Source organism: Orbicella franksi, chromosome 6, assembly GCF_964199315.1.
Source record: "Orbicella franksi chromosome 6, jaOrbFran1.1, whole genome shotgun sequence".
NCBI lineage: Eukaryota > Metazoa > Cnidaria > Anthozoa > Scleractinia > Merulinidae > Orbicella > Orbicella franksi.
In genome coordinates this window covers 10,739,156-10,760,636 of record NC_138150.1, presented here as the reverse complement: position 1 = coordinate 10,760,636, position 21,481 = coordinate 10,739,156, and the positions used below count along the sequence as shown (strand labels likewise).

At 37.5% G+C, this 21,481-nt stretch overlaps 1 protein-coding gene across 1 annotated transcript in view; it reads left to right on the top strand.

The window, feature by feature from the left end:
• The first annotated feature begins 1,300 nt into the window (after positions 1 to 1,300).
• The window catches only part of LOC145491494 (uncharacterized), a 26,575-nt gene continuing 6,394 nt past the window's right edge, over positions 1,301 to 21,481 (top strand). The window contains exons 1-15 of the mRNA XM_081470734.1: positions 1,301 to 1,796; positions 3,061 to 3,132; positions 16,076 to 16,147; positions 16,348 to 16,416; positions 16,530 to 16,601; positions 17,213 to 17,284; positions 17,964 to 18,035; positions 18,134 to 18,205; positions 18,316 to 18,384; positions 18,718 to 18,789; positions 19,084 to 19,158; positions 20,132 to 20,197; positions 20,784 to 20,855; positions 21,113 to 21,178; positions 21,301 to 21,369. Coding sequence (XP_081326860.1) covers positions 1,603 to 1,796; positions 3,061 to 3,132; positions 16,076 to 16,147; positions 16,348 to 16,416; positions 16,530 to 16,601; positions 17,213 to 17,284; positions 17,964 to 18,035; positions 18,134 to 18,205; positions 18,316 to 18,384; positions 18,718 to 18,789; positions 19,084 to 19,158; positions 20,132 to 20,197; positions 20,784 to 20,855; positions 21,113 to 21,178; positions 21,301 to 21,369 — 1,184 coding nt within the window. The 5' untranslated portion in view covers positions 1,301 to 1,602. The remainder of the gene's footprint in view (positions 1,797 to 3,060; positions 3,133 to 16,075; positions 16,148 to 16,347; positions 16,417 to 16,529; positions 16,602 to 17,212; positions 17,285 to 17,963; positions 18,036 to 18,133; positions 18,206 to 18,315; positions 18,385 to 18,717; positions 18,790 to 19,083; positions 19,159 to 20,131; positions 20,198 to 20,783; positions 20,856 to 21,112; positions 21,179 to 21,300; positions 21,370 to 21,481) is intronic.

Here is a 21,481-nt window from a genome sequence, read left to right as displayed (position 1 = left end):
TACGGAAAAAATCACGAAATGTGTCTTATTACGTAAAAGCTGACAATCAAAAGCATGGTAAGGAAAAACGTCTTATTTTAAGCCTTCATGAGTCTTTGTCAAGCTACATACGATCATCAGCGCAAAACGCATAACTAATATATATTATCACGACGGTTGTCACCGAAGACTCAAAAAAAAAAAAAAAAAAAAAAAAAAAAAGAAAAAAAAGAAGGAAAAAAATCATCTTCGTTCACCCCCAGTAACTGGATCAATTACCAGCAAGTGGATAATTATCAGTAAATTAACGATACTAGCTTGATTTTTAATGTTCAAATTATTTGTTTACATACTAAAGCAAAGAAACATAAAAAAAGCAGTTCAGAGCTGTCGACGGGCGCCAAGTGAGTGACATGACAGAAGACTGAAGCTTTGAGGGTAAACCACTGTGGACAGACAGAAACTTTGTGAGTCACGTTCTGAGAAAACTCGGTTAGTTATAATCACTTGCCAAACGAGTAAAAACGGACATCGCTCAACACAAACGCCTGTCGTGCGGGCAAGATCTGAAACTAGCCATATTTTTAGACATAAACGGCGACTTTCGATTGGTTTCGCTTTCCTTCCTGTCTACAGGCTTTCACTTTTACAGCTCAAGATCACTACAACTACTCAGTTAAATATCTATACCCTAATAATATTTTTCGTTATATTACCCTTTTGAAATGCGATTATTAATCATGTGCTGTTCTATGAACGGATTGAGGTATTCGCACTACAAAACAAGGTGCCACTCAGGCTAAATTTTGCTTGTAATCTTTTAAACTGTCAATGGAAAGTTCAGTCTAGAATGATGAAGTGAATGGTTTTATCTCTTTTTACAATGGTTTCTCCTAGTTAGTGTCATTCACAAATAGCTGTCTGTGTTCAGGAGCAATACTAAGTGCTTGAGAGTCTATCAAGTTATTGGTAAACAATTTTGCAAAATGAACATGCTCTCGAGGACCTCTGAGCTCTAAAAATAGCACCATGCACTTAAATTGTTTGACACTTTTCGTTCAGTTGATATCATTAGACCTGGCGACGAATCAATATCGGAGTGGGACGTACCTAAAATTGACAAAGACATCGGTAATAACAACGACATGAAAAACTTGTCAAGAAAGTCGTATACTCCTGTTTATGTGAGTGGGTTTTTTCATCACTGTTATTCCAGAAATTGAAGGAGTGGTCTTTTAGTCCAGCCCCCTAAGGCACAAAGAGATATTTTTAACTGAACGATTTCCAGGTACCAACCAGTGTTTCGACATTCAAAATTGAAAAGCAAGGTTATGTAATAACCTGGGATTGAAAGCTACTTACAAACTTGAGTACAAGATAGATATTTTTCATTTTATTTACGTTTCATGTGGAAATACCTGTTAGCGAGTGCGAGTATTTTCACGGACAGATTTCTGCATTCAAAATTTGATCTCTGGCCCCCGTCCTAAATATAGCCACTGTTTTGATTGGCGTCTCAATCGTTCTCATTTGGGAAATTTGACACATTTATCCGTATCGAGTGGCAGAGGGATCCCATGCAGACATGAGCGAGCGACACAGTTAGCGAATTCAGTTTGAGTAATGGCTGTGCAATGGAAATTGATCGCAGTGCTTTTCTCGCTTCTACTTGTCATAGAAGAAAGCGAGTGTTATGGTTTGAGCAAGAGTTGTGGCCCGTGTTTGTGTCGGAGTGGAGAATATGAAGTGCTGGTTGACTGTACAAGGCGCAATTTAACTACCATTCCAGATGGAATACCTCTCAATGTTACTAACTTGTAAGTTCCAATACGTTTCTTAAGTCGTTCGATTTGTTGTTGTTATTTGCTAAAACGTAACCTTTTGCGTTCTGTATGGGGATTTCTCAGGCGTTCGTTTCAAAGGCTATCGCATGAGTTTCTCTCAAAGGTGTCAAGGAAGGTTAAAAATAGCAAGATCCCTTCCCAAGATCACGTACTGAGTGTTCTTAGCAGACTACATGCTATACGCTATCGAAATACAAAGATTCGACCCGTTTGATTGAATTACTGCTGTGCGATTTTATTGTAATCGCATTGTTACCCCGGTTCATCAATATAGAACTGGAGAGAATTGGGAATTTGCGTGGATATCTGCCCATTTATCAGAGATCTGATCGTTATGAAGTGTTTTCTTCAATTCTAAATCGTTGCGTTCCCTTTCAAGAGATACGAAGGAGCAAAGTTACGAGGACAGCAGCGGCTTGACATGGAGTGCAGCACAACCAGTCAGTGTTTCTGTAGTTTTACTCCGTACGTATCGAAAACTGCAGGAGATGACTCTTCAAGCTTTCTGTCCCTCACAAAGTCCAAATATTCATTCACTATTTTAAGTATAAGAAGACTAAAGTACAATAAATCTTGGTTCGACAATGAAAATGTCCGACTATACTGTTTCCAATAAATTAAGCGTACTGAAACAGTTTAATTCGTTAGTGCATTTTTACCATGGTTTTAATACGCCGTTTAGTCTACAATTTGACATCCCAATAACAAGCTTCGGTAAGCTGATGAAAATTAATGACCTAAATTCTACCGAAGAAAAAACATTTACTAGCAAGCTTGCACAAGGATTCGTATCACTTTTCATTGGAAAATACTCGCGGAATACCGTGTTTGGTTTGTAGTTGAACGCTTGGACCTTCAAATTGAAAACGCTTTCCTAATAATGGTAAATCTCATGTCACGTTTGACATTTTGGTCTGTCTTTTCGACAACTGGTAGATCTGCATAATAAAGTCCCTGCTAAAGATCATGAAATAGCAAAGGTTGAGAAGGATTTTGGTTGTTTAAGCTTGTGGGGGGCCACATTTTTGGACGGAGAAACCAAGAGAATTCATGCGACACTCGTGAAAGCGAGTCCGCATTGAACCTTCCTCATAACGAGTTAAAACTATTTCGCCTATCCTATCGATTTAGTGTCCTGTGCAATGTGATAAATTTACTCTTCGCTTACTTTCGATTGTCATATCGTCAAATAACTTTGTTTGTTTTGTTAATCCCGAGTGCATATTATCCATTTCAGAGATTTGAGTGACAACATGATCAGAGAGCTCTCTAATTCGCCGTTCTCTGGTTTTCGCAGACTCTCCGAACTGTAAGTAAACATTTCTCTTCTTCTTTTCCTCTTTTTTTTACCTGACCGGAAATTTTTGCTATTGATAGAAACATTTCATAAGCTGGAAGGTCCTAAATAAACAACCTTGAACCGCATCTGTTCCGTGATTATGGGTTTGAAAAGAAAATAGCGCGATATATGTAAACAATTATCCAATTAGACTTTGCGACCTTGTTTATTTTAGCACTCCTGAAATTTGCAGGAGTGTTGGCTCCATTTTCATGCCAAGCAAACCTTCTTTTGTATCGCCGCATTTTTTCCAGTATTTCCTTTCGTCAGCGTTGAAAATATATATTTCAGGATATCTCGCTGAGTTTTGGGAGTGAAATGGGATAGCTTTGAGGTCAATTGAGAACCGAAGTTGCTAGAGTTTTGCGGTTGAGAATAATAAATGACCAAAATTTGACGAGTCCGCCATCTGTAGCTTTGTACGCAAAGTGGGTTGGAACAACAGTTCCATTTGCTTTAAATTCTCTTTAAGCATTGAACTCGTGGATCACCTGGGACTACACAAAGAGACCTTGTTTGCCGTTTAATTTTAGATGGCGCTTGTTGTTTTTAGAGCTTAAAATTGTCAGTGTCTAGGAATATAATTTTTGTTTTCCATTGGACTCGCTTATTGTTTAAAAAAGTAAAAAGCAAACACGGAATGCCTTGGAACTAAATAGCCCAAGCCGCACTAATCATTTTATTAGTTTCACCTACTTATCCATTTTTCAGCTGCTTCAGTCATCAATGAATCGGGCCGAATTTCAGCCAGTTTTTTTTCCTCATGAAACAATTAAGACTAGCAAATTTTTGAAATGTTTTCTTTCTGTGGTGGAAAGCTTCCTCCTGTTCTAGGCATGTAGTCATACACGCTAACATGGTTGCTTTCGTTAGATATCTTTCATCGTTGGTTGAACCCATATCTCTTTATTCGGCCTGAAAGCTATCTTTGAGGCTACAGCATTGCCTTTTCAATGTCGTCAGGAAATCGATTTTACGGAAAACCAAGGGCAGATCCTCGGAAACGTTGAAAGAAAACGTGATTTCTAATTTCCTTTCTTTGTCGCGTGTGGAAAATTAGTGTGGGAAAACAACTTGTTTTTGTTTTATTCCCTGCGTGGAACAATTTAACAAAGAGCACTTTGTGGATGTTGTTTGTTTTCAGTTTTTGAGCGATATGATATGGTTTACCACGCTACTCAGGTGCAACTTATGGTATGGCATGCTTTCGTAAATAAGCGTCCCAAAATGGACCTATAGCGTTAAAAATACACCCTAATTACAGAATAGAAAAGGTCGCTGTTTTTCTCACGTTCTCAGGAAATAACTTTAGCTTCACATCACCGATGCATTGTAGATTGTTAACCACATCTTAACCGCAAGGAAACTGTTATTTTTTTGTGGGAAGTATTTCTCTATGAGAAACGGATATTTCAATGTGCATGCGGATATTTAAAAATAAACTATGTGCCTGCAGATGCCTGCTGGTTAGTCATGTTGTCTTCCGACCCTGCCATTAGTTCAATTGTTGAAGTTTGATATCGCTTGTTAAAAAGTTTTTAAACTTTTTTGCGGTCGAAATCCCGGAAATGGAGACTTCCAGTGTCGTCTCTGTTTTGATTACAAATAATGCGCCGAACGCGTGACAACAACATGAGATATCTTGCACACATCACGAAAGCATTCCATCTCGAAAAATTACAAAGTTGGCCCTTCACCAAACGAAGTCAGAAATATCCAGAGTTTCTGTCTGCACATGTCCTGTCTATTTCCGCAATGTATCTCTAGAGGAAAATAATTCTCGTATTTGACTACGTTGGCGTGGCGGTGGTATCCAGAGTTCACCGTCGAGTAGGTGAATAAGTGGAGGTTATTCAATACTAACAAGAAAATACTCTTAGACCCATTCACTTACTTTAGAAACATTTTTAGTCTATTAGAATGTCAACGTTAAAAGCCTTGTTCAAGGGTTAGTTGGAATCACTTAGAGAGATTCTATTCCATACATTAATTTCATGCATTGTCTATTTTCAAAGAACATTTTTTCGGCGTTGTTTTTTAATCCTTGCGGGATGCCAGATGCCTTATCGGCTCCAAACCAAATGTATCGTATTTTTGTTAAACGCTTTAAACTTTAATCTGCTGCTCAGTCTAATGGCGTGCAGTTTATATAAAAACAAGTTCTTGAAATAACTTGAAACGGCACGCAATGTGCAAGCGCGCACATTCCGATACCAGAATGATTCGTTCAATTGACTTACACATCTAATGCGACAATTTAGAAGCTGTTCTCGTGTTAAACCAGTCTTACAAGGGTTTAAAATCGGTGAAAACATACTCTTTACTTGACAAATATCCCAAGACAAACTGACGGCTCTATGAGAGGAAGGTTAAAAACTGCGACCTTTTTATGGGCGTCATTTTTGAGAGCCAAGAAAGTCAACTTCAGTTTTCATAACTTTGTCTCGCTCACTGATTAGACGATAAACAAACTTCTTCATTGTACTTGTAAAATTATCTCTACGATGTCAAAGACAATGGTCGAGTAAAGGTTGTGGCTCAATTATTGGTTTTGTACCTCATTGTTTGTCGAAGTATTTTTGAACTTTTCCAGTGAAGTCGGTTAGAAGTCACTTGGAAAGAGGACGACAAATTAAGGGATTTTTGTACAGAATGGATAAGAATAAGATATGAATTTGAGTAATTTCTGAAGAATCTTCTCTCCAGACAATCCTTCCTCTAATTTAGAGCTTGAAATAAGTGATTTAGAATAATACAATAGAAAGGGACTTTGGAGTAGTACGAAAGGGAGCAGGAATGGCGCAGTGGTGAAAGCGCTCGTGGCCAAGGTTCGATTGCGGCCCGGTGCCATATGTGGGTTGAGTTTGTTGTTGGTTCTTGCCTTGCTTCAAGGGTTTTTCTCTATTTTTCTCCGGTTTTACTTCCTCCTCAAAAACCAACATCTACAAATTCCATTTCGACCAGGGTAGACCCGCATGAAAACCAGCTAAGGTTGATGTGGTTTCGTCTCTAAATATTGTAATCTATTTATTTTCAGTTATTTATTTAATATTCACACTTTGATCAGTTATCTCTGGGCAGGGTTAGTGGAGATGCTACCAGAGCAACTTTTTCTAATATTATTTAAACTGTTAGCAAAGCCGTGGCAAAAAGGTGTTCCGACGAGGCAAGATGATTCAAAATCGAGCGATATAAAAAATTGTCGTATGGTGATATGTTGTTCTTTTGGCTTGATATGCACTCAGTATATCACTTGTCAACCACAAGAGACTTGCATTGTGTAAATCTAATTTTTATCACCACTGTTTGAAAACGATTTGGACATGTTTGTGAAAATTTTGTTGTCCCTGAAAACAGACCGCCTTTACTTTAAATCAAAACGCTCGACTTACTGCAATTATCTTTTTTTATGACAAAATTAAATGTGTCGGTCTGTGTCAGTTATATAATTAATAAAAATGGAATCTTGCCTATCTATTTACTTTCCTGGTTCGCTGTTATTTTTGGCTTGCATCTGACACGGGGGTCTTCCGTGGTTTTTTCTTGAGGACAGTTTTTTTATGCCAGATGACTGAAAAAAGTTCACGAAAAAGGTAAAAGACAGCCAAGAATGGATAAGAGGCTTTTTTGGGGGCAAACGTTAACAGTAAAATTAAAAGCAAGTCAGGGCAATAGTTTACTAAAACATGACGGACGAATTATTTACATTTTTTATTTCCTAAAATACACATTTAAGTAAATGAGAGTTATAATTAAAATTCTTTACCGGTCAAGGGAATTCTAAAATACTTTTCGTGCTGTTATTCAGTTCTACTTTTCTCACCAATCTTTTAATACTTCGGTGTTTTTACAATTTAACCCTCGTTATTAGTCCTTCAATAAAGAGAAGTTAAAGCAAAGAGATTTTATTGATTTCTGATGGCTTTAGCATATTCCCACACTTGACTTAAAGTTCAAGCCTAAACTTTAAGTGCTACACATTTCTCATAGATTGGCTTTTCCAATGGTTTTTAGTTCTGTACTTAAAGCTCAGCTTTATGACAAGTAACTCGTATATTAATTATGATGTTAACCACGACAGCACTTACATGGTGATATAAGTGGCTCTCTGATACTTTCACTGGCCAAACCTGCAAGAAAACGTTTCTCGATTGTTTCTTATACAAAACGTTGTACAACCCAGTTTAAAGTTTGGTTTATTTGTGAGGGTTTCTAAATGTTCGAAATCTGTTTTTTTTAAGTATTTTATTGATGAATTTAAGACATCATTTTTTGAGGTGGATAAAAGCAATTGAACACTTTTAGTTCGGTAGAATGATGCATCTCTAGTGATCTTTGTTCATTACAGATACATTCACGAACAGATGGGGGCTAGATGCCGACTTCTAACTATCACTAGAGAATTATTCTTTTTAGTTCCTCCCTTTTCAAAGTTTTCGCTAATGCTTGAGTTATATAGTATTACTAAATTCAGTAGAACTATTTTAATTCGATGGGAAAATCTTTTCAGTCCAAGGCGACAGACTGGAATCTACATTAAGCATTTATCAGATATATTTTAGTACATGCACTTGGCAAAGCCTAAAAGTAGTATTTGGTAACTAAATAAATAGCCTCACTACACAGGTGACAGCCTTGGTTTTGTTTTGGGAAGTCTGACGTCGGCTTTTGAAGACCTCCTAAAGCTCCCTTTTTAACGCTCTAAAATGAACAACAACCAGACTAGAATTAGCTTTGCCGTGGTTGTTCTTTGGGCTCGGAATAACCTTGCGTTCTTGCAGTCAAAAGATGTAAATTCTTCTCCGTTTGATCGTTCAACTCCCCAAATGTCTTACTTTAGAGTTTTTTGAACAAATTGGACCCCGATTGAAAAACCCAAGGGAAAAAAATTACGCCTTATACGATTAGGTGACATAGGACAGACAAACGGTATAATTAGCTATTTCTTTGAAAAATGGCATCAGGCCAATCTTAGAATAGCGCAATGAAGAGAAGCGATATGCTAACTTGTGATTTCGGTAGCACGTTGAATGCAAATTAGCATACTGTTTTGCGGGAAGTTTGGAGAGCACGAAAAAAGCGTTGGAAGCCTATAAGTGCTCTTTAATCCAAGTGCATCATAACTCAGTGATGCAGAAGTAACATTATGAATCAGTTGTTTTATATATTAAACACTGCCAATGGAAATAAAATTCTCTCAGCTGGAAACGACGCTTACTGACGTATACGGACTGGAGTTTGATAGTGAGCCTTGCTAGCTATGTTTAGCCTTGTGGAAAGCAAACATGAGTAACAATAAAAATGAGACCTGATAGTGAAGGAATATGTACGTACTGTGTACACGGCAGTGTCAGTTTGAAAATGTCCTTTTTCAGAGCAAAGGCTACGAACGATCGAACAGCAAGGAATATCTCTATATTTTTTAGGAAACGGGCGTGATGAAACTCATTAAAAGTCCGTATTTTTAAACATAGGGTATGCAAACATCATAACAGTCTTTAACCTGTTGTTTGCTGCAAATAATTTAATAAATTCGTTGATGTCTCACCAAAAGTGAAGCGGTTTCATATACAGTACACTTTAGTAAAGGTTGAGACCAAAATAAAGATATTAATTGAAGTTTTAGCCTTCAGTTTATTCTGTACTGTAATACAACAAACAGTGGTCTGAATTTCATCCACGACGAGTTTAGTTTACTGAGATTTTTAATACTATTTCCAGTAGGTAGACAAGATTTACAAAAGGTTTGGCCAAGAGACAACCTCTCTTGCACAAACTGTTTCCATTTGTTAGTTATTTCCTCGCGAATTGTCTTGCAAATTTACTTGTGATTACTTTATGAGCATCTTTGTGTGCATTGCAAGGAAACACCATGGAGATTTTCTTCGAAGATACGCGCAGTAATTTTTCAAGGAATTCGGCCTATTTTCAACATCTGCTTTTGGTGAAGACCCCCAATGATAAAGACTGCAATTCAACGTAACTGACTGATTGCCTGCTTCCGTTCAATGGCAATGGTATCAAGAAAGTGTTGAGTGAAGAATGCGTTGAAACATGCCAACAAATAAATCCCGGGCTATTTTTAGCCCATGAATTGGTGAGGAAATCTACTGCTGTTGGCCTTTTGAAGAAACTCTTTCAGTGCCGAGGGCAAATTTGCTACAAAACATAATTCAAAAGCTAATCCGAAAATTGACTTAATATTACTGACTATATTGACTTATATTTGCTTTAATCTACAAATAACCGCCTCCCCTACCTAACAAACAACATTCGAGTACAAGCCTTTTTAGAATATGGCTATTTAAATCATCTTGATTTGTTATTTTCTTCTAGTATTGATTCGTGTTCTATTCTTGAATTGACATAATTCTTTCAACGGCCCAGAGAAACAATACTGATATCCTGGGCTTTTTTTGTATGTTTCCCTTGCCAAACGTAATCTGATAGGGCTTGAAGTGGGTTCAGAAGTTGAGTGCGAAGGCTTCAGTTTGTATTGGTGTATGGGTGAGATTTTAGAACAATTTAAGGCGATTACGAGAGAGAAATTGTTATCGCTTCTTGTCTTCTCGAATGTTGCATTTCACACAACGTAAATTGGCTCTGAGAAAGCGCTCAAGGCGTTTTCTTTGCGAACTGTAAAGAAATGGAGGCGGGACTTACATCCAGCAAATCAAATTTCAAATTCAGAACTACTTGCGAAGAGGTTTTTCAGCTGGCGCGAGAGAGCTTGAAGAACAGCTGCATGGAAGATTGACCATCTTATAAGCTGTCTTTCAATACATCATCAATAGCATTATTTTATTGTCAATCAGAGAATCAAAGAAAAGATCCATTAACAAAGGGATGTTGTCTTGATGTAATACAATTTCTCAAAACTAATATCGAAAGAAATGTCACAGTTTCAAACGAGAATTGACATTTCAAGACTAGGGCATACAGTGATTTATAGTATATCTATAATCTTCGTTGTGGGACTTCCAGTTTGTCGTAGAAAAAGTCAAACGGGTCAAATTGCTTTTGGCATTGTTTCCGAAGCCTTGCAATTTTGGAAGTTTCAGTTCGTTGCGAAAAAAGCACAGGTATTAGCTTTAAGCATTGGCGTTTTTCTTGAAAATACAACGAACATGTATCAGTTTTTAGCTAGCAATACTCAAAATCTATAAATAAAGGTGCCAATGGCTTTATTGTTGACCCATTGAGTGGACTTTCCCATGATATCCTGTAAAAGGAAAGAAGGACGACTTTCTCTTTCTCGTTTCCAGAGAACAAGCTGTACCATACTTGTATGGTACAGTCGTTGACTGTACCATACAAGAGGATCAGGAGAAACTACAATATAAATGTAGATTGTGGAGAATACGCGAGAAAAGAAAAAGAGATTGTCTTGTTTTGGGGAAAAAACAGCTCCGTTACTGACCGGCCAACAATGAAGGCTTTATTCCCGATTAATTTGTTGACTAATTCCTGTGAGTCTCTCTTGATGGCTTTTCTAAGTAATTGTTTTATCCTATAACCAAAGAAAAACATGGTTTGTATAACATGTCAAAAGCGTCAATTGCTACAACTTCTGGGTCTGAACGATAAGAGACAAGAGGCTGAAAGTCGATAATTCATCTTTACTCGATTGGGCGAGTGAGAACATTTTACTGTGTTGTGATCAAGTTTATCTCTAGTGGGGACTTAGATAATCTTGACTGTTAATATTAGCTGTACCAGGAATGCTGGCAGCTGGCAACCAAATGTCACATGCTGCAGCTGTATGTATATAGCCAAGAACGAGTCTGTATCTAAGTTAAGCTGAGTAACATCTGCTTCCGACAGCAGTTATGTTATGGACCTTGGCAAGTATCCCTGGCGGAAAAAAATTGTTGAGAGATTTTTTGGCTAAGAACTCGACTCTGTGCTTGTGGTATCGAACAAACAACTCTCCAATCTTTGGTTTAGGCCTCAGTTGGAACCTTAGGCTCACTGTGCAAAATAACATTGGGGTCTAAGAGGCAAACGTAATTTGGGGCATTCATGCCTAGCTTGCGTCAATGCATAATTCACCTAACCTCTTAATCAAGGATACTGAAAACGAGAAGCAAAGTTCAACCGTAGAACATAAGAGAAAATCCTATTTATTAATGCTCTTTATTCTATTGTAACACCGAAACATTAGCAAATTGCGTATTCCAAAGCAAGCAAGTCAATCGGCATTTGTTCTTTTATTAAATTAATCTTATAATAGACCATATTCGTATTCTTGGTATTGGACTGGAAACTAGCTTTCAACTGAGGCTAATGTGGTGAATATTTTCAAATGTAAATGACATTAATCTCTTTTTAATGATATTCCCCCTCAAGAGCTGGTTACATTCCAATACTGACAGTACGAATTATATCTTCTAAACAGCGATTTAAAAGCGAAGATCAGTACAAATTGAAAACTATTCAGCCAAGAGATAATAAGGATGGACAAGGCTGGACGAGATTGAATAGGATTACATTGAACCACATTTGATCGCTGTAATAACGATAACATAGATGAAGTTTAGCGCGACATGTCTAAAAGGGTCCATAAATGCTTAGAATTCAGTTCTTTGTCAAGTAGCAGAGATCCCATCAATAAAGTAAACATTTCTTGACCATTTTTTTTAAGTCTGCAGCTAATAACGAAAGAAGCTAGACAAGAATTGTAGATAAAACAAACTGACCTTTTGTGAGGGTAAATCGTTTTTATGGACGTATTAAAACTGAATGTAATTTGTACCTGGACCTAGTTTATTACGCTCGCAAATTGACTTTGTGCGTTATGATATACCTTGTAGGCCATAGCAATGTATCGACATTTACTGTATATATATATATATATATATATATATATATATATATATATATATAATTTTTTTAAAGTTTAAATCAAAGTAAAAGGTATTGTTGTCTTTGGCCGCTTGTAATGGAAACCTCGCTGGGAATGTAAGAATGCATTGATGGAAGCTTTTTCGAGATGAAAAAAGTTTCGTTCTTGTCATACTTAGTCGCTCCTTGATAGACTTAAGCTCCTAATAATAGCTTTTTGATTGTTATTCTTAGTTTGTATTGAGTATACTCTTGCATTCATTTTCATTTTTGATATTCCTGAAAAATTCCGTTCCATTTTAAGCCGCGCATCATTAGTCAGCTGATATCAAAATTATTGCATCCTTCGGTTTCAGTTGACCTAAAATACAATCTGACGTAAACTGTGGTTTGGGGGGTGTATTTGCCATGATCTTATTTGCGTCGAGCGCTCAAATATCTAATTAAAAAGTTTCAAATACTTTGAGAGTCTTGCAGCAGGGAGCCAAGCAAATGCAATTTGGTTGCCTCAAATGGACTCTTGGAAAAGTAATAGCGAACAGGCCGAGGGGTCAAAAGTCTTCTTTTGTTCCATTGTCGCTTTAGACACTTTTAAAATTCCTTTCAGTGCGTGTCTTTGCCCAGGTATCTGAAAACGGTCACTCCGAATATGTGGAAAGTATTTATCATGGAGTTAGTTATTGATCACAACAATTTTAGTGGCAACAGCCATGACTTTCAACTGACAGAACCAGAACTAAATGGACAATGTATAAAAGGTCCTTGAACAGACCTTCGTTTACCGGAAGGATACAATTATATCTTATAATTGAGATTCACCATTTCGAAATTATATAGGCAGTTGAAGGATGGAGGCATTTACTTACAAGAGGTTGTATTAAATTTGCTGGTGCGCTTAAAGTTAAGCTCGAGGGATTAAAATCGAATATGCGATTCTATTACCAGTTTGTTCCGAAGTGTTGGAAAAGTCTGCAGCAATTTGCAGGAAAACTTTGATAAGAAACATTTTATATTACTCTATTATAAAAATCAATACTCTTATAACTAATGGACGGAAGAATTCGTTTCTCTTCACTTAAAGAGGGATTTTAACCAAATCTTATCAACTATTTTAAAAGTTACCAAAAAAAAAAAGGAAAGAAAAAAAAAACTTGGGATGACATCAAGAAGCACTTATCGAGTATATCCGGTTGAGGCCATTACCAGCTAAATGCAACAACGCAAAAGTGAATTTGTTGGCAGGGAATCTTAAAAACGCCATTATTCGATCAAGTCTCAGCAAGTCCGTTGGTCAAGTGGCAAATTAAGAGTTGGCGAATACCTTACTTTTGGACAGATAGAAAACTTAATTTAACTTTTGAAAATGCCCAGATATAGTCGTCACTGAGCCTTTCATACGTCATATTAACTTCATAAAATACCCCACACGAATTCAACCTGGCTCGGGTTTGGTATTTGCGCAAAACGCCCTGCTATTTTTGTGAAACTGATAAACTTTCTAAACTCTACTTAAATCGTGAAAATCGCTGGAAATTCCCCTACGGGCTTGGTTAGAATTTCAGTGCGGGCTGATCCTAGCGTGTAAGCTTGAGCGGGTGTCTATATTGTGATCCATTTCAATCCTCGCCATCGTATTAGTCATCGCTTAAGTAAAAACAACAATAACAACAACAACAACAACAATAATAATAATGATGATAATAATAATAATAATGATAAAAAATAATAATGATAATAATAATAATAATAATAATAATAATAATAATAATAATAATAATATGCAAAGTTAAAGTGCTGGGTCGTTCCGGTCCCGGTAGTTGTTACAAAGCAGGGAAATTTAATTCAATATAAAGATGGATCACAATCGATTTTATCTACCGGAAAAGACTACTAATGGGATAAAATATTTATGTAGACCTGTAGAAAACATGATAAGTTGAAATGATTCCTTTAAAACCTCCCGTCGAGTTAAAGCCTGAGAAAACATTCCATAGTCATAAAAACTCTGATAGCGAGCGAAAAGTCCAAAACTTAATTCTAAGTTAAAGGGGTATGTTAAACAGGTGAAACAACCAGTCTATAGAAGCCATCTTACTAAAGTCAATAAGGAGACAAATAAGCCACGTTTTTCTGGCGCGTAATTTATAATGTAGCGACTAGAACTTTCTTTTCACGTTACTCCGTGACCCCAGGGAATTATGCAACCCACTCTTTAAGCATTCCTCATTATGCGTAGTTTTGTGTTTTACTTTCGCCAGTGCTTGTTAGCACTGAAAGTTCGATCTGCTGGTTACTACCGCGTTGTCCTTAGCTGCTTCACTGTTGTGAGCCCTGAAATACTAATTCTAGAATTGGAGTCGCCACAGTTTTGTAAGTTTACTTTGCTCCGTTGTCAGTCTTTTGTCGTTATATTTTGTATTTAGATATTTTGCCTCGTTTATTTTTCAGTTAAATCACACACATCACACACCCACGATCACTTTTGTTTCTCTCATGTTTACGCCCAGTATAATTAAACTTGTACATTCAAACTGTGACGTTTTGTAGCGCTTACTAGACCTACATACAACTTACTCTACTTGAAATCAATACATCGAACAGGTCACCTTAAAATGTAAAGACCCATTGTTGAGATAGGCTAGTATGTTGTAGTTTGCCGAGGATTTACGCAAAGTAATTAGCTTGCACTTAACAAAAACGGAAGATCTTATAAAAGAGGGGCTCATTGAGATGGTTTATCTGTGTACCAAAGTAAGTTAGTGGAATTATAGCCTCTGCAGTCCGTGCAAGTTGCTCGTAGTGAACTCCCAAGCTTTGCGAATGAACAGAATTTGAAAAAGCTTTGTTTTACTAAAATGTTCAAACTCGCTGCAAGAAAACAGCTCATGTGAAAAACCTCGATTTTATTAGAGTATCTTAGAAACTTAACCAGTTTATTTTTAAAAAACGTCAAAGAAAAACAAATTTGAATTCCTACAAAGCGCCATTCAAAAGCCAGCAGCAATTTTATCTCCATGTACAAAATTCAAAGGAGACTGAAAAGCGAAAAGACAATATTTCTTTTACAGCGGCAACTTTGAAATATTAGAAATGATCGTAATCCATATTTCCTTTTGCATGTGGCAAGAGCTTATTCTTGTTTTTCGTCTGCGCATTTAATGTGGCTTCTTAATTCAGTTAACCTGATCGCATCCTTTGGAGGTATTTGTTTAGCTTTATTGGAATTAGTAAATTCAATTTAATCCCAATGTGCAAACAGCCATAAGGCCCTTAAAACGTAGATGTCGGCGGCAAGATGAAACGTTGTGGTGTTATTGATTGTAAGCTAATTTTAGTTTTATGTGGGTTGGTCAGTTGTTAATAAGGTCTTTGACATGTCTTTACCTAAAACAGTTTCCCCGCCATATTAAGTCCCAGCCCTCCAGAAAATAAGCCCGACTTCCAAATTTTAGATTCCAAAACTTCAACTATGAAAAGCCCTACTCCACCCCCGAGGATAAGCTGAAGACTTACACGAGTTAAGCGAGTGGAAGTTTGGGAGCAGCGACAGGAGCTGACAGCGAGTGTTTTCACAGCCTTTTCGAATTCTCCCAAACTTCCACGAGTGTTTCTATAACCCGTTGTAGTTCACCACTAATTTTTTTCCGATTCTCATTGGTTTAAATTGATCGCCTGACGCGATAGTGTTCGTCCGCGGAGAGGTACTATCAGCCCATAGTGCTCTTCCGAGGAAAGTACCCGGATGGATAGTTCTCGTTCGTGAAAATCTTTCTGAAAACAAGACCGAGACAAAAAAAAGAAAGTAACTTGTTTAGCTTTGATCATCAAAATGTAAATTCTCTTTGCTCGCGCCATCATTACGCCAACGGCTCGTGCTATTTCTGTGTTTCTATCGAGTTATAAAAACACGATTTTAAACCAATCAGCGCGCGTTTTCTCCTTGGGCTATTTTCTAAATGTTTCAGTATATCTAGAAAGCATTAGCTCTTAAGTATATATTCTTTCAATTATTAGCTTGGTATGTTCAGAGAGTTTCTATGTTCAGTTGATGACGTTTGTTTCTCCCTAGTCATCTGGATGACAATAAGCTGGAGAGTCTTCCACTTGACGCCTTTAAGGGAGTGAAGAAACTCAAAATATTGTAAGTTTCTCGTGTCCGTATAATTTTGTCAGTTGTGTGTAATATCTGTTCCTTGTGCGTGCCTTATCCATTTGTCTGCAATTGTAGTTCAAAGTGTGAGCGTTTGTTAGTCTATTGAGTACCTTTGTCAGTTGTTTGAATGAACAAATATTGATCATTTGCTTTCCGTTGTTTAACGCATCGCTCGTATTCTTTCTCAGGTCCCTTAAAGGGAACAACTTCAGAACTTGCCCAGAATTTGGACTGTCTTTGGAATCCTTGGATGAGTTGTAAGTACTTTGCAAAGGTGTCAGCACTTTTCTTGGTAGTTTTTTTTAAATTTCGCGTGCAGTGCGCTGTGCACTGATCTAATAAACTAAACATGGTTCATTGTTTGTTTCAGATATCTGACAGGCAACAAAATGCATAGTGTTGGCGCTGGTGTTTTCCAAAGAGTCCCAAAAATTCAGCACCTGTAAGTTTCAACTACTTTTCATCTTTTTGACTCGCAATTTCATGTCAGTTCCCGGCTGTTGTTGTTGTTGTTGTGTATGCTATTGTTTGTGTTAATGTACCCAGTCGGTCGGTCGCTCAGTCTCTCTGTCTGTCTGTCTGTCTGTCTGTCGGTCGGTCGTTTGGTCGTTCGGACGCTCGGTTAGTAAGTCAGTCGGTCGGTCGGTCAGTCAGTAAGTTGGTCAGTAAGTCAAAAGTTAGTTATGTTTGACAGTGTGTTCGGCATTGTAGGGAGAATGTAGATGTTTGTTAAATTTTGGAATTTAGGAATTAACGCCGGGTTGAGTATCTTTATAGATCCCGCTGATAAGAGTCTATAACCAGGAGAGTTCTACTCTTATACTAACTCTGTCCAGAATGAGCTGTGATATTTAGAAAATATCTGGAAAGATGATAAGACAGTTCAGATAGCGTGTTATCAGCAGAATCCCCGGCCAGTAATGGCCTTAGCCCTAAACGGCTGAAGCAAAAGACGTTAAAGATACAGGCTTGATGTAGTCTTAGGTCGCTAACGTTGACGATGTATATCTAAGATGCTCATTTCACTAAAATCCTACTTTGTGTTGTTTTCAGCTGGCTTGATTTCAACGAACTTACAGAAATCCCAACGGATGCCTTAGCAAATCTTAAAAATCTGGAGTATTTGTACGTATTCACTTTTTTCACTCCATTTTTCTCTTGTACTCGGAAGCTGGGAGGAGCCGCCGAACATTTGATTGACATTAGCGAAAAACGTATTTGTCGGTTGAGCCTTGAACTTTATAGAGTCCGCATGTTATAGAAAAGCGCAGTAAGCAGTGCGATGAATTTCACACACTTCTTTTTATGTACCAAGTGTTGCTTTTTGTTTGTAATAATATATATTTAAAATTCACTCGATTCTGATTGACTGAGAGCAGCGTAGTTTAAGTGTACACCAGTGCAAATTACACACCGTAATTCTAGATTATGATTGGCTGAAAGACAATTCCAAACTTTCTAAGTCAATAATATGACGTAAATTGATGACGAAAATTTTGTGCGGAAACTTTGAAAAAAGTTTTCTCGAACGAGAAAAAATGGCCTCAAGAAAGATCTCCCGGCACTTCCTCCACGCGAATTTTTTCATGTTTATATTATTAATAAGTAATCATACGGTTTTTCTTGTTCAATTTGGAATTAATTTGCACTTGTGGGTTTTTTAAAAAGCTGAAATTGCACTCGCCGAATCGGCTCGTGCAATTTCAGCTTTTTGAAAAACTCACTCGTGCACATTAATTTCAAATTGAACTCGAAACCGTGTGATTACCTATACTTAATTCAATCTTTTGTCATTTTGTTATAGGAGTTTGGACCAAAACAAGATTGTTGTAATAAGGAACAATTCTTTTCAATCCCTCTCCAGGCTTTTAACACTGTAAGTTAGTTTCTTCTTTTAGAGCTTTTGCACCATTATAACAATTTAACTTCCGAGTTTTAAATGTTTTACTCATTGTGTTTTCGTTTTGCCTACAGTCTACTATTCCATAATAATATATCGAAAATTGAAGATGACGCATTCACGGACCTGGACTTTTTGGAATTATTGTAAGTACTCAGCGGGGTAACCCAACTTGGTTCTTAACCTTTGAGGAATTAAAAAGATAAATGAAGAGATGAGTACAATGTGGACTGATGTTTTGAATTACCTCTTTTAGAAATTTGAGAAACAACAATCTCGAGGAAGTACCTGTTGCCTTGAAGGATGTCAAGAATCTTCAACAGCTGTGAGTATTTTTCTGTTGGTCTTAAAATTCTAGTGATTAAATACCGTTTTTGGTCGGATGCAGTCTTCGAAAGTTTTTACCTGCGCACGCGGTTTGATTTAAATCAGAGTGGTTGCTAAGCAACTTCACATCCGGAAGTAGCAAAGAATGTTTGACAGTAAAAATCAGAAACACTGAGAGTGTGTGAATGCAGAGTACCTGTAGTATTTGTAGTGTGTAATCGTAGTGTTAGCAGTAATCGTAGTGTAAGTAACGGTCCTATTGTAAGTAATGTCAGTAGTGGCGTAAGTGATATTGTCGAGACCTTAATCTGATGCTTTTATTTTGAAACAGAGAACTTAGCTACAACCCGATCGAAGAAATTCAAGATTATGCTTTTAGAGGACTCGTTAAGCTCCGCAGCTTGTAAGTATTACCGTGAAATCTCTTTTTTAAAGCGGTCTTCATTACAGATGTACTTGATACCTGATAGCAAGCTGTTATTGATTAACTGCTGTTTACATTTTCACGGAGTAACTTTTTGGGCAGGGTACCTTAATTATTGCGTGCGTTTAAGCAAAAGCTAATATTGCAATTGTTGCTTGCGCTTAAAATTGATCATTTTGAGAGAAACCAATGGCACAGAATGAAAGGGCGAACTCTTTTGTTTCCTAAGCCGTTTAGCAATGCTCACTGATATTTTGTTTCTTTTCCTTGCAGAGTTTTTACTTGGGAAAAATTAAAATCAGTTGGACACAACGCATTTTCATACCTACCTTCTTTACAAAGTCGACTGTAAGTTCACGTTTGTTTCATTAACCCCTTTAAAATTTCGAGATTTTATCGAAAACGTGTCAACTGAATAGTTAGATTGTATCAAAATCTGTTAACTGAGTAGTAGATTGTATCAAAATCTGTTAACTAAATAGTTAGATTGTATTAAAACTTAACAGAATAGTTAGAATCTCGTATGACTTTCTCAACGCCCTCTAAGGGAAAAGAGTCCCAGTTGATATATCTTGGTTTTCATATAACACTTATGGCTTGGTGTTCACCATAAACTTGCTATGTTATCTTACGAAAGAAAGAAACGCCAGGTAGTAATTAAAGGGATTTAAGCTGCGACAAGAGAATATGGAGAGTATTAGAGTTAATCCCCCATATGGGGCTTATTCTCAAGGTAATTCCTCTCGAGCTGTTTTTAGGTATGGCATCCCTGGACATGCAGTTACTCCCGCGTTGCGCTGGTATTTTCTTGAAGGATAAAAATTCTTGTGAGGCCGCTTGGGCTGTTCACGTGAGCAAAATGTGCGTCACAGGATTGGATAGTTGAAGACCCTCCTGAGTGATGTAAAAATACCTTAAGAGGGATTACTTTAGGACTAATGCTCATATGGAGGATTAACTGTCTCACCTTTCTTCCACTGTTAGTTTGATTGTTGATTTTTTGCTAAAAATACAGGATGACTGATACAGTGGAACCCCAACTTACGACCACCCCATTAATACGGCCACTTCGATATTCCGGTCATTTTATTCTGGCCTTAACAAAAGCTCAGTCAGTCATTTTCTCATTTAAAGAACTCCTTTAATACGACCACCCAGTTAACACGACCAGATTTTTGTGGCCAGCTGGCGATCGGATTTTAACGGGGTTCCACTGTGCACTGTGCATACAAATTACGAATTAGAAGCATTTTCACTTAGAAAGTAAATTTTTCTTGTGTATGAGATGAACTTCTTGTGCTTCTTATTTTGAATCTTTCAGGAGGCTGGTTAGTGTGAAGTTAGACAGATTTCCAAACTTGACGGGAACAACTTCGTTACAATACCTGTACGTATAGATTCAGCCTGGCTATCTCCCCGGAGGGTGGGTCTCCGATATTTGAAATGGTCGGGGATGCTCTTCGTCTCGCTTAGGGGTGTAAGTTAAAGATTCTGGTCTCACTAAGGGTGTTCATAAAGAAATGCCACTATTTTTAGCCGTCAAAGTATCTTTTAGGGTGCAGTCAAAGAGATAAGAATGAAAAAGCGTTCTCGTTTACCTTTTTACACTCGATATCCGCCGCTCTCTCGAGTCCGGTCTATAAACCCAGGCTCCTCTCCAGAACAGCGGCTGGTAATCAATCCTATTACGTTTTAAGTTGTATCTTTTAGCGGCAAATAAAGCTCGAAGCAAGCCCAGATTTTCGTCCATTAGGGGCTTCATTTGAATTTTCCGATGGGCATCCCCGACCTGTTCATATGATATTTCCCCCGGGGCTATCCCATCCGCGTCAGTTCAGCGTTCCAAAAACGAGATATTTTGCGCGTCGACCGCTGTGCAAGGAGAAGGTAGCTTCAGAGCTCCTTTGACTCTTTCCAATGAGGTTTCAAAGGGTGTTGTTCTTAAGCTAGGTGATTTTTTTTGCTATGTGCAGGACTTTGACTTTCAACGAGATCAAAGAACTACCAGAAAATTTGTGCCAACAGCAGAAGGGACTGGTGGACTTGTAAGTCACAATATCGTTTTAATAGCTATGTAGGCTGAAATCAGACTAGTAACTTTCACTACCAAGCCTCGCTTCGAAAATGCAAATTGTTAATTTCGTCATGAACAAATTTCCAAAGCTCCAAAGATTGTAAGATTGCATGGTGTTCCAGATCTATTCGCAGGATGGCAATTACCCTGTAAAGTATCGTGTTACTTGTTTTTCTTCCTTCTAAAGCTAAGCATAAACGCCTGACAATTATTTCCCTTTCTTTTCAGGACATTGAATTTCAACAAAATTGTTCGTATACCAGACTTGTCCAGCTGCACGTCACTCTCTGTTTTGTAAGTATAGTGTCTAAAACACATTAGTTTTACATAGCAGACTTCTATGATAGCTCTCGGCATTCCGTGCAATGCACATTAATTTAGACTAACGATAGAAACTGTGGGTTTCCTTTCAACAGGAAAATAGAGCACAACGAGATTAAGTCAATTGGAAGCTCTTTACGAAACCTGGGGAGGCTTAAAGACTTGTAAGTATGATTTAGTAACCTTAGAAGACAGATATGATTGAAGATAAGAACTCTCCAGTGCAATAGAGTTAACTTCTGTCGGTAATTGTGGGATTAATTAAGATGTGAAACT